The 18,714-nt window shown below is 44.2% G+C and overlaps 1 protein-coding gene across 8 annotated transcripts in view; it reads left to right on the forward strand.

The window, feature by feature from the left end:
* REPS2 (RALBP1 associated Eps domain containing 2) overlaps nt 1-18,714 on the forward strand; it is a 192,654-nt gene that overhangs the window by 158,641 nt on the left and 15,299 nt on the right. For all 8 annotated transcript variants that reach the window (XM_019666628.1, XM_019666608.1, XM_019666638.1 and 5 more), the window contains 3 exons: nt 5,340-5,423; nt 6,473-6,618; nt 15,982-16,087. In XM_019666628.1, the coding sequence (XP_019522173.1) occupies nt 5,340-5,423; nt 6,473-6,618; nt 15,982-16,087 (336 nt within the window). The remainder of the gene's footprint in view (nt 1-5,339; nt 5,424-6,472; nt 6,619-15,981; nt 16,088-18,714) is intronic.

Here is an 18,714-nt window from a genome sequence, read left to right on the forward strand (position 1 = left end):
CATCGTGCCACTCGGCCAGCCCTATATTTTCTCTCTTAACCATTTACCCATTGCCTAAGATCAACACCGGGGTTCCATGTGCCATTGTTCTTTTCTTTCACTTACCACATTCCACCAATCACCAAGGACGTGCCAGTTTCCAGTCTTAAATAGCTCTCAAATCTGCCTGTACTGACGCCCCCCCACACTGGTTTCAATGACCGTCATCTCTTGTTTTCTTATTGAGCGTTCTAATTGAGTTCCCATCCCCCAGTGTGCGTTGCTTCCTCCAGATTAATCTTTCTAAAATAAAAATTTAGATCACTTCCCTACTTAAAATCCTTTGGAGGCCCCTGTGGCCCTCAGGATAATTTCCAAATCCCAAACAGGGATGTATCAACCAAGTTGAGTCAGGAAAACAAACCACTCTAGAAATGTCACTGGAAGAGATTTCATTCAAGGAATTTGGTACTTAAAAAGAATTAGAGGTGCTAGAGGAACAAAGATGAGGGAAGGGCACCACAATCGGGTTTGGCACAGCTTTCTGAAAGTGAAGACATTGCAAGAACTGAAGGGAACAGCTGAAGATGCCCAGGCTGCCTGCAGCACCTAAGCCAGGATTTGAAGGCAAATGCCCAAGGCCATTACCAGACCTGAGGGCTGAAACCCAGGCTTTTCTGCCCGCCGCCGCCAGAGGAGCAGTAACATGGCTTTCCTTTCCCCTTCTTCGTTTCATGTGCAAGACTCTCAGTGGCAACAAGGAACTCTCGAGATTCTATAAATGTAGTTCCCAGGCTTCTACCCCCTGCAGTGTAGGGAAGAGCATGGAAGCAGAAGATGGTGCTGAGCAGCTAATAGACAGTCCATACCAATTATCTGTAAGACCGCATGTGATCCCCTCCACTGCCCTTCTCCAACTTCAGCTCTCCCATTCTTCTCCACCGTTCACCTTTATTCCACCCTACTAACCCCCAAATTCCAGACATACTAGACAGGTTTTTTTAGAAGCCCTAAGCAATTCACATTTATTATCGCATCATTTCTGTGGGTTAGAGATTCAGGAGCAACTGATCTGGATGGTTCTGCTTCCGGGCCTCTCATTAGGCTGCAGTCAAGATGTCGGTCAGGGCTATAGTTATCTGAAGGCTCGGCTGGGGCTGGAGGATCCACTTTCTTTTTTTTTAAAATTAAAATTTATTGGGGTGACACGGGTTAGCAAAGTTACATAGGTTTCAGGTGTACAATCCTTTAATACATCATCTATATATCACATTGTGTGTTCACCACCCAGATTCAGTTCTCTTGCCAGAGGATCCACTTCTAAGATGGTTCCCCCACATGGCTGTGGGCAGGAGGCCTCACTTCCTTGCTACATGAGCTCCTTGTTAGGACTGCTTGAGTGTCCTCACATCATGGCACCTGGCTTCCCCAGAACAAGCGACCCAAGAGATGAAGGAGTAGCATCCTCCAGTGCTTAACCACCCCCTTCTGGGAGCACTTTACCTGGTGTCTCAGGTCCAGTTCCCTGGAAAACAGAAACTGAGATAAGGATTCTTGGAATGTGACACATCAAATGAATGAAATAACTATCTGAATAGCTGAATGAGCCCTTCTACTGGTAGAGAATCAACATGCTTAGCTTCCCTGGACCTATGTCCATTTCTGGGGCGCCAGCTGAGCGGGAGCCATGTTGTCCGATCAACCATGGCAATGGGCAAAGCCCCAGAGCAGGTCTCCACATCCTGAGTAGCAGCACCTTCCAAGTTCGTGTGCCCTACCCAGGCTTTTCATTGCAAAATTAGAATGAAAATGTATTTCTCATTTGTGGGTAGGAGAGTATTAATATTAAAATATGAGAGAGATATTTTTAAAAGGAATCTTAGCTCGAGTTTCAATGAGCTCTTGGCTAGAAGTACATTTTTCCTGGCTTGCCACATCCTGGCTGGGTACATGTTGTTAGACATGGAGCCATGAGGGGAGGCCTGCCATTTGCAATATTAATTGTAATCTAAACATTTGTTTCTTTCATAAGATTCAGGCATTGGATTTCAGCTTAGATAACCAAAACTTTTGGACAAGGGAATATTGTCCATATCGATAGCAGAGTTATTCCCTGCTGTCTGTAACACATGGAGAAAAAATGGAGCCACTGAGCCCTCCCCCCCCCGCCCCCCTGCTTTCATGGGTTATCATACTCCCCAAATTGTTAACTTCAAAAAGCCTGAAGAGATGCAAAGAAATCTCCCTGGTTTGTTCTGCTTTCCAGCTGCTAAGTCTAATGTAAGCCTCATACTATTTTCATGAAGTGAACTAGTTTATTGGGAAGAAAGGGTTTTTCATATCTAAATCTCATGTTTAGTTTTTTGTTTTTTGTTTTTTTTTAACCACAAAGCTGGTTTTCTTTCCCCATCTTTTCCTGGGATAATTTCTGGCTCTGGTGAGGTTCTGCCTTTCCAGGACTTTCCTGATTCCTGCGTTTCAGGCCCCTCACGAGATTCAGTCCTCTGAATGTTCAACAAATGGACCCATTTCGAATCAGGCATGAAGCAGCAGAAAGGGGTGGGGCAGACTTGTTTCTTTGTGGGGAGACTGCTGGTTACATCCAGCCTGACATAACAATGAGGACCTCTTTGTTACTAGCCACAGAGCTAGAAAACCCAGGCCCTTGGATGCCGTTTCGGGAAGGTAAATTGGTAAATGAAAAAAATATCAGACAGGTCTCACATCTGCTTTCTTGTCCTTCCCAACCCCCAACCCATTGTTGTTTGTGGCTTTAGAGATGTTTAAGAGAAAGCAAAGGCAATGACAAAGACGCTATAGTACTTTTCCTGTATTTGGGATCCTCATTTTTGTTCAAAAGAGAATCCAAGAGATCATTTTCCTCAGTATTTCCACAGGGAGGTTTCACCCATCTCCCAGGAAAGGGAGCGGTAGGGCGAACGCTTCCCTCTGTCTGCCTGGTGATAGAGGGGAGCTGACTGATTGAAAGGCAGGGTGACTGCTCCGTTACTCCTTTTCTCTCTGCCAGGCCAGTGGAACATGCGATGTACACCCACGGTCCCTGCAGAGGGCTGCACACATGGACTTGGAGCCAGAGCATACGTGTTCTGAGCAATAGATTTTCATGTGGAAGGCAGGAAGGGGTCCTCGGATCCAAGCTGCAGTTCTTAAGCACAGCTCATGAGCTTCTTGGGCCCTCACTTGGCCATCAGTAAAGCTGACCGTAGGCTAGCAGATGTTGAAGTAAGGCACCACTTGTCAGAACCCTCTGCATCACCCACTCCTGACACTGAGTGCCTCCTGTATGGCCTCGCTGAGGTGTTTCCCACGAGCTTCAAACTCACTGTGCTGAAAAAGCGAGCTCCCGCTCACACCTGCTTCTCCCATGCTTCCCATCTTGGCGATTGGCCTCTATGTTCTTGGGGTACCCCAGGCTGACATTCTGGATGTCGGAGCATAAGAGGCCCCTGAAGCCTGCTTTCTCACCATCCCCATGCAGTGCCCCTCTGGTTGGCTTCACCCTGCTTATCATTCAGGTCTCCGCTGGGACATCACCTTCGCCTGAGTCTTTGCTGACCCAGAAGGCTGGGTGCTCCTGGACCCCCCCACACTTCCCCACCATCATCCTAATTCCACTGAAGCATGTTTGACCAGTCACTTCTCTGCCTCTCCTGCTAGACTTCAAGTTCCTTGTAAGCAAGGTCTGGGCCTTGTTCATCCTCGAGTACCAGTGCCAGCATAGGGCCTGCCTGTCCTAGCTGTTTAATAAATAGTTCTTGGCCCAAGTGTACCCGATGCTGTGGAGTGTAGTGGTCACAAGCCCAGCTTTGGGACCTGGGGCCTGGGCTCAGAACTTGCTATTGGTGTGACCTTGGGTGAATTGTTTAACTTATTGATCCTCAGTGTCTTCACTAACAAGATGGGGACAGTAACCACTACCTGGGTTGCAATGCTGAAATGCAGCAATCTATGCAAAGCACCTAGAGCCATGTGTAACACATAGTAAATGTTCTGTTTCGTAGTGTCTAGTAATAGTAGCAATCATAATAATACAGTTATCCTTAATGAAAAGGAAAAGGCTCTAAGAAAGAGCTGGAACTATTAATAGACATCGGGCATGCTGAGTGCCTGCACAGGGGGTTAGAACAGGTGGGGAGTTGATTGGGAAGCGAGGTTTCTATCTAGGACAGTGAACATGTAGGAGCAGATGGGGTTACTCTGGGAAAGAATGAACAAGAAGGGGAAAATGGGGCAGGGGAACTGAAGACAGAACCTTGAGAAATCTTAAATCTGGGGACAAGAGGAGTCAACAGGAAAGAAAGGAGGAGACCATGGCTTATCAGATGCCAGGGATGGGAGTTTTCAAAGGTAGCCAAGGGTGCTGTGCTGAGCAGAAGGCCTAGAGAAGACAAGAAGAGGCAGCTAGAATCTGCTAACTGGGAGAGCGGTGGCACTGTTGGGGCCAAGCCTTTTCAGAAGTGGCAGGAAGGACGAAGCCATACCTACACGGGGTTAGAGAGGACCGGGTTAGGGATGACGTGGGCACACGTGTGCTGCAGTGCGTGTTTCTGTAACACAGGTTCGTCTGTGGATAAAGGACCGATGTCAGTACAACGTGGAAGTCACGTTGGTTCACATGGAGGGTTTTTTTCTCAGCATGTTAATGTTTTTCATCCGTGCCTGAATGTGCCTAGCACAGCTGAATGTGGCAACCTCGGAGGTAGGGGGTGTGGGGAGACATGGTGCCCAGGCTTCCTGGGTCTTTGCTTGGCTGTTGGGTGCCTGCTCTGTCTGAAAGAGCTCCGAGGGCAGGCCTTACCCATCTTTATGTGTCCGTTCACTGATTTCGTAACACTCAGTGGCCAGAACCGCTCTGTGACTCCTTTCATCATGCTTACACCCCACAACCTTATCTAAGGTCAAGGGTCATGTGTACTAGACCATTTCTTTATCAGGAGTTTAATATATTTTTAAAATTTCAGTGTTATTTATTATGATTATTCTTTTCATTAGTGCTTGGATTACATTTTTAACTTCATTCCCCAACCCTATTGCTCTGTGAAGCCTTGTTATTTTTAGTTTGAGCTTGTGAAGCGTTGGTTTTCAGCAATGCGTATGTCCACTTATAGAAGATACCCCATTACTCCTCCTCCTCAGGTTGAACAGTGCTGGAAGGAGGGATGGGAGGGAAAAGCGGGGTCTATGGAAGGTTTGCTCAAGGATCAGCGGACCTGCCCGTGCTTGGCTGCAACTTGGTCTAAATGCATTTGCCCGCAGTGACTGTTTTCCTGGGTGCTCGTCATTGTATATTTGGATGGTTATGGTTTTGCATTTTTATGCTCTCTGATCTTTTGCTGCAGCCGGAACAAGCGTCTGAGGCCGAGTTACACTCCCAGCTGAACAGAGCCTCCTCTCAAGCTGCAGAGAGTAGTCCAACAAAGAAGGTATGGCCAGCACGAGGGTGCCACTGCCATGGCATCATGAGCCCTCCCCTCGGCTTTTAGCCCCTGGTAGCACATCTACTGTTTTAAGGTTCTCAGGTCCTGACGTGAATGTTAATAACCTAGACTTCCTAGAATTTGGGTTCTTTGTGAATATGGGGTCCTGATGATTCCTGGGCTGGACCTTGATGGCTCTGACAATTTGCACTTTCCTCTTCAACCTCCCAGCTAAATATGGCAGCCTTGCTTTTGACAAGATGAAGGGCTGCGGTGGGGAGAGATAGATGCCTTTAGCAGACCCTGGCACACTGCTAAGCCTCTAGGAATGCCTCTGGGGGGCACGGTAGTCCCCCACCTTTGTCTTTGTACTGTGGTCTCTGCATCCCAGCATCTTCACCTCAGCCCAGCCGTGTCACTGACTCACGGGTCACTTGCTCAGTAAGCAGCACTCACTGGGCTATCCTTTCATCCTCTCACCCGCTTCTGTCCTTCCCCATTTTCTCAGCCCCTTCTCCCATGGAGGAGAGCGGGCCCTGGGCTCCAGAACACAGCTGAGGCCGGGGCCTCCAACAAGCATGTCCGCTGTCTCCTTCCAGCAGTCACTGGCCCTTGAGCTTGACTTTGTGTAGGAATTGGGGGTAGGAGAATGCTGAGCATGTGACTAAGACCATTACAAAATTTATATTCCCAAAAGCCCAAAGTGAGGCAAGAGCGAATTTTGTCTTCAGTTAGAAAAGGCTTTGTGGTGTGAGATGCACACAGCCTTTAAAAACGAAAGGAAAGGCTGGCGGGTGGGCCACTAGAATCTTTTCGTGTCCTTCCAGGTGACAAAAAGAGTAATAGGCTGCAAGCATGGAAAAAAAACCCAGGAAGAAAGAAAGGTCACTGGCATGTGATGCCCACGCTGCTCCAGTGTTGCCGAGTGTGGCGTTTGAATACAGCACATGTTGACTTTGGGGATGGATGTAGAGGAACATCGGGCATTGGCATGATGATGGGGAGCATTTAATTTTTTAGCTTTTTGGGTTTTTTGTTTTGTTTTTAATCTGCAGGATGTGACATATTCTCAGCCTCCATCAAAGCCTATCCGTAGGAAACTACGACCTGAAAATCAAGCTACAGAAAACCAAGAGCCTTCTACCACCGTTGGCGGGCCAGCTTCTGCAGGAACCATGAAGCCCCATCCAACAGTCCAGAAGTAAGGAGAACATCTAGATACGTGAGAGCAGGCTTGGAGACTTTGCTTTACATCTTCGTATACATGTTTACATTGCACTCATACCCATAAAAGCATGTGTTTTTACGGTTGTAGTCTTACCTTCCTCATCTCTATGATGGGATTATAGTTTCACATAAAAAGAGGCTTTCTAAGCTGTAGGACTTATCCTGACCGAAGTGACAAGCCAGGACAAAGCCGTGGTGTGTTTTGGTTTGGTTGGATTTCTGCTTTTCCTCCCTCCTCTTCCCCTCCTGATGCCTCTGTCTTGTGCTGGTCCTCATTTTCTTGGGAAGAAGACAGTAATATAAGTGGCAGTTTTCCCTCTTTGCCTGCGTTACCTAATGTTCCCCTCGGGCATTTGGCTAGCTTCATGACCCTCAGACCCAACTTTCAGCAGAGGTGGTGTGTGGTTTTTTTTATTAATTGATTTTTAATTACAATCGACATATAGTTTTATATTAGTTTCAGGTGTAACACATAGGGATTCAACATTTATATTCCTTACAAAGTGATCGCTCCGATAAATCTAATACCCATCTGTCAGCGTACATAGTTATTACGATGTTATTGACTCTATTCTCTGTGCTATACTTTACATCCCTGTGATCTTTTCAATCCCCATGAAGGTTTCTGTTGTTGATCATCTCAGTATGGAATGATCACCTGCAGAGGCTCCAAGATATCTATGTAACCAGCTATAATAGACATGGGAGGAGTGGGGGTGGCGGGACCGAGAGAACAGTGCTCTGGACAAACCATTTTTCTCCAGAAGTCTTTGGCTTTAGGAAGAGCTATCACCTGCCTCAGTTTCCCTGGCGTGAAATTAAGCCAGGTGTTGAGGGCAGACACCTGCTTCTGTGCATGACTTCAAGTGAGCCCGATTAGTCACTGATGTAAATGCTCAAGATACGTCATGACTCTGCTCCAGGGGCCGTGCAGATCTCAGTGGCTGCTGTGGATTTTCTCCTGCTTACACTGTGATGGAAAGAAAATCAGCAGGTTCTGTGGGTGCACCTTGCCTTTGAAGCCTAAGCTCCATCCTGAATCTGGGCAGCACTCTTCTTTAGAGACTGCTTTTGGTTTTGGTTTTTCCAAATGGACAGTTCCCTGGTGCTGTCAGTGCATAAAGGAAGTGGATTTTGTCCTTAACTCTCACTGAGAGCTTTGACCATTTCCCAGACACCCTCAAGCCCAAGGGATGGATCTGTATGAGGGACAAAGATGGCTAAACTTGCCTTGTTCTCCCCCAGCTTTGCACTTTAATCTGTGCTTCACATTAATGCTAGTTAGTCAGTGGAGGCTACAATGTCCTCCAAAGTGGATTGGCAGGGCAGCTGGTGGAGATCATGCAGAGATCTTTTTCATTTTCTTTTCTTCATCTGTTTTTAACAGCTTTATGAAGATATAGTTCACATAGCATACAATTCACCCTTTTAAGTGTACAGTTCAATGATTTTTAGTATATTCAAAAAGCTGTGCAACCATTACCATGATCTGATTTTCAAACATTTTCATCACCCCGAAAACAAATTCTGTGTCCATTAGCAGACACTTTCTGTTCTTCCTCCCCCAACTACTGATCTACTTTCTGTCTTTATAGATTTGCCCGTTCTGGCCATTTCGTGTACATGGATTCATACATATGGCCTTTCGTGACTGGCTTGTTTGATTTAGCATAATGTGTTCAGGGTTCATCCATGTGGTAGCCTGAATCAGAACTTAACTTTTTACTGCTGAATAATGGCCCATTGTATGGATAGACCACATTTTAGCCATCAATTCATCGGGTGATGGCCATTTGGGTTGTTTCTACTTTTCTGTTATTAAGAATAATGCTGCTATACCATTTGTGTACAAGTTCTTGTGTGTACTTACATTTTCAGTTGTCTTCAGTATCTACCCAGGAGTGGGGTTGCTGGGTCTTATGGAAAGCCTATGTTTTACAGTTTGAGGACCTGCCAAACTGTTTTCCTCAGTGGCTGCAGCATTTTACCATCCTGCCAGTTATGTATCTATTAGTTCCAATTTCTCTTCCTTGCCAGTTCTTGTTATTATCTGTTTTTTTTAACTTATAGCCATCCTAGTGGATGTGAAGTGTTTCTCGTGGTTTTGATTTCCATTTCCATGATGACTAAGGGTGTTGAGCATCTTTTCATGTGATTATTGACTATTTGTATATCTTCTTTGGAGAAATGTCTATTCAGATCCTTTACCCATTTTTCCTTAGATTATTTATCTTTATTTTTGAGTTATGAGTTCTTTACATATTCTGGATACTGGTCCTTTATCAGTATATGATTTGCAGCTATTTTCTCCCATTCTGTAGGTTGCGTTTTTACTTTCTTTCTTTTTTTTTTTAAAGATTTTTATTGGGGAATTGGGGGGATGGGAACAGTGCTGGGGAATTGGGGAAAGGGGAACAGACAAGTTGCTGTCGTTTTGGTGTTCAGTCTAGTTGTGGAGGACGTTGCTTCACTGGCCCAAGTTGGCACCATCATTGCGCTCTTCTCTGGTGAGGCAGATCAGTCGCCGGCTTCTGGACGGCCGCTCACTGCGGCTGCTGCCCGCTCACGCTGGCTGCTGGCCGCTCACGCTGGCTGCTGGCCACACACGGTAGCCCATGGCAATCCACTGCCACAGGGACTGCAGCCCACGCCGTCGCCGGCGACTCATAGGCAGCCCAGCTCCAGGTTGAGCTGTTGTTCAGCATCTTACCTGTGGAGGGCAGTGTCACTGGCCCTCATATGTGGGATCCGAACCGGGGCCCTCTGGCATCCCAAGCGAGTTCTTAACCATCGCGCCACTCGGCCGGCCCGCGTTTTTACTTTCTTGATAGTATTACTTGCAATACAAAAGTGTTAAATTTTGATGGAGTCCAATTTATCAATTTTTCTTTCTTTCTCAATTGTGCTTTTGGTGTCATATCTAGGAAACCATTGCCTAACCCAAGTTCATCAAGATTTGTTCCTGCGTTTGCTTCTAAAAGTTTTATAGTTTTAGGTCTTAGATTGAAGGTTATGGTCTATTTCGAGTTCATTTTTTGTGTATAGTATGAAGAAGGGGTCCACCTTCATTCTTTTGCATAAGGATATCCATTTCTCCCAGCACCATTTGTTGAAAGGAAATATTTTATCTGCCAACTCGGTGACTGTCCCTCATCATGACTCTCTGTTACTAGGTAAGTAACGACTTGGTGTCAGGCTAAGGGACTAGCACCCACTGAGAGACCAGTGATAGAATGGCAGGGATTTAAGCTTTGGGGTCAGGGAACTTCATATAACTTATTTTAACCCACAGACCACTTTATTTTGGAGTGATAGGAGGCAATTTAGCATTCATAATTTTTTAAGCCCTGAGGAGACAGCCAGCCAGACACATGGCAGCTACTCTATATGGTCCTTTCTCAACCAGGGTTCTAGGAAAGAATTCAGCTCTGAAGCCCTTAGACAGCCACTGTCTATAATAAGTTAATCTCTCTCATATGCAGCGGTTCTCAACCTTCCTAATGCTGCGACCCCTTAATACAGTTCCTCATGTTGCGGTGACCCCCAACCATAAAATTATTTTCGTTGCTACTCTATAACTGTAATTTTGCTACTGTGATGAATCGTAATGTAAATATCTTTTTGTTTCCCGATGGTGTTAGGCGACCCCTGTGAAAGGGTCGTTCGACCCCCAAAGGGGTCGCGACTCACAAGTTGAGAACTGCTGGAGAATCATCTCTACTATGCGTTCTCTTTGGGAAAATTGAGAAAAGAGTCGCAAGTCATTTTCTTAATTCTCTAACAGAGCACTGGTTAAGAAAGGCTAAAAAATGGTCATCAGCACTTTGGGAAACGAACATCAGAACTGACCTATTATAAGAAACAAATTCTCCTTCAGATACAATCATTGTCTACTCCATTTAGGGTAAAGGAACTAAGAAAATGTTCTCTCCATGTGAGCTGCCGAGTCCAGGTTATAAGGAATAAACAGCTCTCCGATTGTATCATCATGAATGAGCTTCCCATAAGGACAAAAGTGGGTTTTTCGTAAAAATAATTTGGCTTAGTTGGTTTTTCCCCATGTCTCATGTATTTGCTTTGGATGCACTTTGGGGAAATCAAATGGTCTTGTAGTTTGGAGATAGAGGATGTTTGTGACAGTAGTACGACCGAGCCTATGCCAGCCTCTGGCCTCTGCTCTTCTCTGTAACCTCAGAAAGGTTACAGGGAGGTGTCCTGTCCTGCCCCGGGGCATGCCCAGCAGCCAGGGTGGCAGTGTCTGCTCACCTGCATGATGTTCTCAGTGTGCCTGGGGCCCTGTTGCCCTTCCTGCCTCACATTTGGCAGTACTGGAATGTCTGTGGGGTTCGTAATTGGCATTGCAGATGAAAACTTAACCATTTCCAGGTAGAGAAAAGGCAATACAAGTTCAGTTCATAGAATCGGTACTCAGAATTCCTTGGGAGAAATCAGGGCCCAGGGTGAAGGTTAAGAAGATTTTTCTCATCTAGAGACCCCATTTAATATTCTTTCAAAAATTAGTTCAGCCGCTTGAACAAAAACTAGGTAACGGTTGCTCAAATAACATAATAGAAATTAACTTATTTTGAATGTAAAAGTTTGAGTTGAAGAGTGATCCAGAAGCAGGGCAGCTTCTCTTCAAGGAACCCAGGTACCTTCTCTCTTCTTGTTCTAGATCCCCGTGGGGGTTGCCTTTATCCATATGGTAGAAGATGTCTCACCATGAACTTGTTCACACTCCAGGCCCCAGGGAGCGAGAAGGAACAAATGGAGGGAAAACGGATTCCTTTTAAGGGCATGGCTCATAAGGGACACACATCGCTTCTCTCTGATCCCTTTGGCCCAAACTTAGTCACATGTCCTTACCTACCTGCAAGGAGGACAGGGAAATGTCATTGCTAGTGGGATGGCCATGTGCCTAGCTCAAACTAAGGATGATATGCAACTGAAAATAATAATAAGCTTCGGAGGATACTCCGCTACAAAACCTTCAGTGGACGGTGCCTCACAGTGCTACAATTCTAAATTGATAGATAGTATAACATGCAACAGAACCATGCAAAATTAATGTCTGCTGAACTGTTATTCCTTCATCTTCTTCTTGGAAGCCAGGCTGGTTAGATCCCAGCCTGAAACAGTGAATAGCAATATTAGGAGAATATGAACAGGCAAACTCTGGAAGCAGCTCTTAAAGAGGGTAAGGCAAGTTAGCCTTTGTTGAACCCTTGAGAGATGTTCTGGGCCTGATCCTATATTTGCATTATTTAGGGCTCCTTTGGTTGCAGATAATAAAAAGCAACTTGAGGTAGCAAACCCATGTACTTCATTATAAGGATATAGGGGTGACTCATGGAAACTGGTGGCAGGAATGGATTGAACAGGTGATTGTAAACCTTTTGGGGCTCCTTCTGATGCTTCTCAATTTTCTTAGTGTGTTTTTGTCATTTTTATCTCTGAAGACTTCTTGACCACCTTCAGCTCCACAGATTACATTCTGACACTGCAGGGCCAGGCTAAACTGAACTCTTAGCCATAACTCACATCCCTGGGAGAGAGAATCTGGTTAGCTCAGCGTGAGCCAGCATCCATTCAAGTGTGAAAATAGAGAGGAGGTTTCCTTAAGACAAATAGGACTGCCTGCCAGGGGCCCATCCCTGTGGAGGAGGGGGGAGGGGTTGGAGACAGTTCCCAGAGAAGGGAGAAACTTTTACAAGCTGGGCACACATAGCATGGTAGTAGTTTAAGGAGGGTCATCCAGTTCTCATCAACAAAGTTTTTTATTGTTTTTTTTTTTAATTTTAATTTTGAAATGCATATAGATTCACAGGAAATTACGGAAATAGTACAAAGAAGTCCTGTATAGCTTTCACCTAGTTTCTCCCAATGATTGCATTGTACCTAATGATAGTATAATATAAAAACTTGGAATTTGGCATTGGGACAGTGTATGTGTATACAGTTGGCCCTTGAACAGCATGGGGGTTAGGGTCACTAACCTCCCCACAGTTGAAAATGCATGTATAATTTTTCACTCCCCCAAAACTTAGTTGTCCCTGTGGGGGGATTGGTTCCAGGACACCCTGCATATACCAAAATTCATAGTTGTTCAAGTCCTGCATATAAAATGGGTCAATCCAATAGTTTAGTGGGGAGGGAAGTGGTAGACAAGGGTAAAAGGGATCAAATTATATGGTGATGGAAGAACTGACTCTGGGTGGTGAGCACACAATGTGATATATAGATGATGTATTACAGAGTTGTACACCTGGAACCTATGTAATTTTACTAACAATTGTCACCCCAATAAACTTTAATTAAAAATAAATTTAAATAAATAAATAAATAAAATGGGTCAATCAATGCGTATAGTCAGCCCTCTGCATCCGTGGACTCCCAACCATGGATCAAAAACAGTACAGGTATTTATTGAAAAAACCTGCATATAAATGCAGTTCAAAACTGTTGTTGAAGGGTTAACTGTAGTTCTGTGCTATTTTTCACATGTGTAAACTCTTGTAGCCACCACTGTAATCAAGATACAGGAGTCACACCTACCCTCTCTTCCCCATCATTCCTTACCCCTGGCAATAACTGACCCGTTTTCCATCTCTATAATTTTGCCATTTTAAGAATGTGATATAAATAGAATCACACAGCATGTGACCTTTTGAGTTTGGCTTTTTTCCCTTGGTATAATATCCTTGACATTCATCCAAGTCTTTATGTATCTCAATCAGTACTGCAAAGTAGTGTTCTATTGCATGGATGTACCACAGTCTTTTTAGCCATTCACCTGTTTAGGGACATTTTGGTTGTGTCTAGTTGTTGAGTATTACAAATAAAGCTGCTGTGAGCATCTGTGTACAGGGTCTTGTGTATACCTAAGTTTTCATTTCTCTGGGATAAATATCCAGGAGTGTGATTGTTGATCCAGAGTTTGTGGGGTTTTTTTTAAAGAAACTGCCAAGTTGCTTCCCAAAATGGCTGTACCATTTTATGTTCCCACCAGCAATGTTGGAGATATTCAGTTTCTCCACATCCTCGCCAGCTTTTGGTATTACTATTTTTCATTTTATTTTAGCTGTTCTAATGGGTGTGTAGTGCTATCCCATTGTGGTCTTTCTCTAATGGTTAGTGATGTTGAACATTTTTTCGTGTGTATTTACCATCATACATCCTCTATGGTGACATGTCTCTGTATGTCCTTTGCCCATTTTTTAATTGAATTTTTTTCCTTTTACTGTTGAGTTTGAGAGTTCTTTATATATTCTAAATGTAAATCAATTGTCATATCTCCCAGTCTGTAGCTTGTCTTTTTCATCCTCTTAATGGAGTCTTTTGTAGAGCAGAAGTTTTTAAAATTTTGATGAAGTCCAGCTTATTGATTTCTTTTTCTTTTATGGATTGTGCTTTTTTTTGTTGCATCAAAAAACTTATTAGCAAGCCCCAGGTGCTGAAGATTCTCTCTTATGTTTTCTTCTAAAATTTGTTGTTTTAAAGATTTTATTGGGGGTTGGGGGAGGGGAACAGCCAAGTTGCTGGCCTTTTGTTCTTCAGTCTAGTTGTGGAGGATGTCGCTTCACTGGCCCATGTTGGTATTGTGATCACTGCACTCTTCCTGGCTGAGGCAGATCGGTCACCGGCCATTGGATGGCCGCTCATGGTGGCTCACGGCTGCTCACGCCGGCTGCCAGCCACTCACAGTAGCTTTATGGCAGCCCACTGCCGGCCAGCCCCACTGCAGTCTATGCCATTGCCAGTGACTCACGGCAGCCCAGCTCCAGGTCGAGCTGTTGTTCACCATCTTATCTGTAGAGGGCGCATCATCACTGGCCCTCATGTGGGACCCGAACCGGGTCCCTGCTGCTCAGAGCTGGCATCCCAAGCCAACTCTTAACCAACGAGCCACTCGGCCAGCCCTTCTAAAAGTTTTTATAATTTTACACTCTACATTTAAATTGGTGATCCATTTTGAGTTAATTTTTATATAAGACGTGAGGTTTAGGTCAAGGTTCTTTTTTTGCCTATGGATGTTGAATTGCTTTAGCACTGTTGACTGAAAAGGCTATTCTTTCTCCTTTGACTTGCTTTTGAACCTCTGTCAAAAATAAGCTGGCTGTACTAACGTGAGCTTGTTTCTGGGTTCCCTATTGTCTTCCATTGATCTATGTGTCTTTCCCCCTGCCAATACCACACAGTTATGGTTACTGTTTTTGTTACTTGATTACTTGATACTATACCTATATAATCTTCTATTCTCCCACTTCATTATTCTTCAAAATTGTTTCAGCTATTCTAATTCCTTTGACTTTCCATATAAATTTTATTGGGTTGTTGGAAAAGTCATGACGTATTTTTTCTATGTTTTTTGTTGCAAAAATGTGTCATGACTATTCCAATAACCCAATAGAATAATTTTGTCTTGAACTATAAAAATCTTGCTGAGATTTCAATAGGGATTGTATTAAACCTTTATATCAGTCTGGGGAGAGTTGACATCTTTAGTATGTTGAATCTTCCAATCCATGAATACAAGGTGGGATCAAACAATATGGTGAATGTTTAAATTAAAAAAAAGGATTATGGTAAAAGACCATATCATACCATTAATACCATTGCCATTAATCCCCCTCAAATACTCCCCTTTGCTTCAAACACACTTATCCCATTATTCTTGCCACTTTCTGAAGCAGTTCTGGAAGTCCTCTTTTGTTGAATATTAAAATATTTCTGTGTATTTCTCAAGTGCTACAGGTGTATCTGCTAGTGTATACATATGTAGACACGTGCAGATATATCTATCTATAGGTAGATAGATAGATAGATAGATAGATAGATAGATAGATCGATCGATCCTGGCACTCATGCCTAATATGGAATAAAGGAGAGTTACGTACGTTGGCTAAGTTAATGTGTAGGACCTTTGCTAAAGAGAATGTTCTTCTATTTTTTTCCTTCAGACTTATCTGCAGGGGCTGCCTGCAGGTCTTTTAAATGCCATTAATGCTTACCCCAAAGGGGCATTCCAGTTACTATGGTTTGTCAGGAAGAAATACTTCTTAAAATGTCTTGGAATAAATGGAATGCAAAGTGTTTGAAAAGGCCCAATTCACAACTTTAACTTAGAAAATGGAAATTACTTCAGGTGTAAATAATTCATCCCAACAAATATGTTTCTTTTGGTGTTTACAAATGTATCATTTTATTTTTGGAGCCCTATGATGTTAGTTAGCCCCTTGTTAGTTTAGCACTTTTCATGAATCAGAGATTTCTGACAAGGGTCCAGGGTCCAGACCTCTAAGTTCTGTTTCACTGAACTCTTTGTACTTTTTTGTAGACAGTCTTCCAAGCAGAAGAAGGCTATTCAAACTGCAATCCGCAAAAATAAAGAGGCGAATGCAGTGCTGGCTCGGTTGAACAGCGAACTCCAGCAGCAGCTCAAGGTAAGGAGCTTCCCAAACTGGGATCATCAGGCTTTGCACCTGAGCTGTTTCATTCTGTTCTGACCACTGGCCAAGCATCTGGGTCTATTCCTGTTGGTAAGACTTCCCTCTTTGCTCTCAAACTCCTTTGGAAGGCAGAGCGTTGCTGTATTTAAGTGTTATGGGTTGGCTCTTAGATGTTTAGAGGGAGACTGTGACTGTAATATATAGACTGCATATTGTGTATCAATTAAAACAGCACAGGCTCTATTACAAAGGCTGTTTGAAGGATTTTTATTGCCCCAAGCTTCTGGATAAACCCTTAATTGTTTAGATCTGCCCTGAATTATGCTATACTTATTTCAGTGGAAGAGGTTGGCCCTGATACTCTCAAAGGCCAACCCTTCCCCTGGTACCTTGGAAGTGGGTCCAGATCACCTTGTCAAGGATATCACCCCGTCCTTATCACCTGTTTCTCTTCACTGTTCATCTTCCCTGTATCAGCTTTCCAGAGCCTACATAACAGTACTACTCTCGGTGGGCTCAGAGCTCTGGAGGCTGAGGGTCTGAAATCAGGTGTCATCACAGTGTGTGTCCCTCTGAGGGCTGTCGGGGCGGACGCTGCCTCTCGTCTTCCCAGGTCTGCTGGTGGCGGGCAGTGCTTGGTGTTCCCTGGCTGTAGATGCGTCACTCCAGGCTCCACCTCCACTTTCACACGGCTACTTTCTATGTCTCTCTGTCCAAATTCCTCTTATTGTGTTCTCTTCTTATAAGGACACCTGTCATTGGATTAAGGCCCGGCCTAATCTAGTGTAACTTCTTTTTAACTAAATCACATCCTCAAAGTTCCTATTTCCATATAAGGACACATTTACAGACACTGGAGGTTAGGACTTAAACATATAGTTTTAGGGGACACAGTTCTCCACATCGCGTCCCCTGGTCTCTGCTGGGTCATTTACGTCCTCATGTTCACACGCTCCAGTGTTGTCCATTATCGTGACTTCACGTCCTCTGCCGCTCCTGCTGGCCTCTGGTCTCCACAACCACAATTCTTAGCAGTTCTTGTCACTTCCTATCTCTGCTTCCTCACCAGCAGTCTTCGCTCCCTCCACTTCAGTGTGGCTTCACTCTCCTCCACTCACACCCCTCTTACGGCCAATTTCATTGGGCCTCTTTTAATGTTATTTGAATTATCAGAAGAATCGATGCATTTGGGCACTCCCTCCTCTGAAGCCGCTTTTCTAACTGGCATTTGGGAAACCAGACTTGGCTCTCCTTCACTGGTGCTTCCTCCTTAGCACTGTCCGCTGTCTCTTCCTTCTTCAGTTTCTCTTTTGTTACCCCTGCTACCTTTGCCCCAGTGTTTCATTATGTATATTTTTAAGCATACAAGAAAGTTGAAAGAATCATATAACAAATACTTTTACAGCCACCACTTCGGTTCTACCATTAACATTTTCTTATACTTGTTTTATCACCTCTCTAGTCTTTTATCCCTCCATCCATACATCAGTCCTTATTAATTTATTTTTTTAAAGGTTTTTATTGGGGAATTGGGGGATGGGAACAGCGCTGGGGAATTGAGGGAAGGGGATCAGACAAGTTGCTGTCCTTTTGTTCTTCAGTCTAGTTGTTGAGGACGTTGCTTCCCTGGCCCAAGTTGGCACCATCATTGTGCTCTTCGTGGGCAAGGCAGATCAGTCGCTGGCTTCTGGGCGGCCACTCACGCTGGCTGCTGGCTACACACGGTAGCCCATGGCAACCCACTGCAGCAGGGGCTGCAGCCTAGCCATCGCCGGCAACTCACGGCAGCCCAGCTCCAGGTTGAGCTGTTGTTCAGCATCTCAGCTGTGGAGGGCAGTGTCACTGGCCCTCATATGTGGGATCCGAACCAGGGCCGTCTGGCGTCCCAAGCCAGTTTTTAACCAAAGCGCCACTCGGCCGGCCCATCAGTCCTTATTTTTAACATATTTCAAGTAAATTGAAGACATCTGTACATGCCCCCTAAATATTTTAGCATGCATGTCATTATCTAGAGTTCAGTATTTTTACAAGTTTTTCTTATGATGTAAATTTTACATACAGTGAACGCACACATCTTACTGGTACGTTTGCTGAGTTTTTAACAAATGCATACACTTACGGAACCCAAACCCCTGTCAGGATACAGAACATTCCCATCACCCCAGGAAGCTCCCTCTTGCTCCTTCCCAGTCAATTCCTGCCCCACTCACACAGAGGTAACCACTCTTCTAAATTGTTTGTGCCATAGTGTTGCCTATTCAATAACTTCATGGAAATGCTGTCCTCTAACACGTACTTTTGTGTAAAACTTCTTTCACTTAGTATTATGTTTTTGAAATTCACTTAGAGTGTTGCATGGGTCAGTAATCTCCTTTTTATTGCTGAGTATTCTGTTGAGTGAATATGCCACAATTTGGTTATCAATTCTCCCATTAATGGACACATGAGCTGTTTCCAGGTTTTGGCTATTTTGTATAAAAGTGCATTCTTGAATAAGTCTTTGTGTGGAATGCATTCTCATTTCTCTTGGGTAAATACCTAGGATTAGGATTAATAGGACATATGGTGACTTATGTGATTACTTTTATTAAAACTGCTAGCGCTCTTCCCAAAGTAGCTGT

This window comes from Hipposideros armiger, unplaced genomic scaffold (assembly GCF_001890085.2).
Source record: "Hipposideros armiger isolate ML-2016 unplaced genomic scaffold, ASM189008v1 scaffold_13, whole genome shotgun sequence".
Lineage (NCBI taxonomy): Eukaryota > Metazoa > Chordata > Mammalia > Chiroptera > Hipposideridae > Hipposideros > Hipposideros armiger.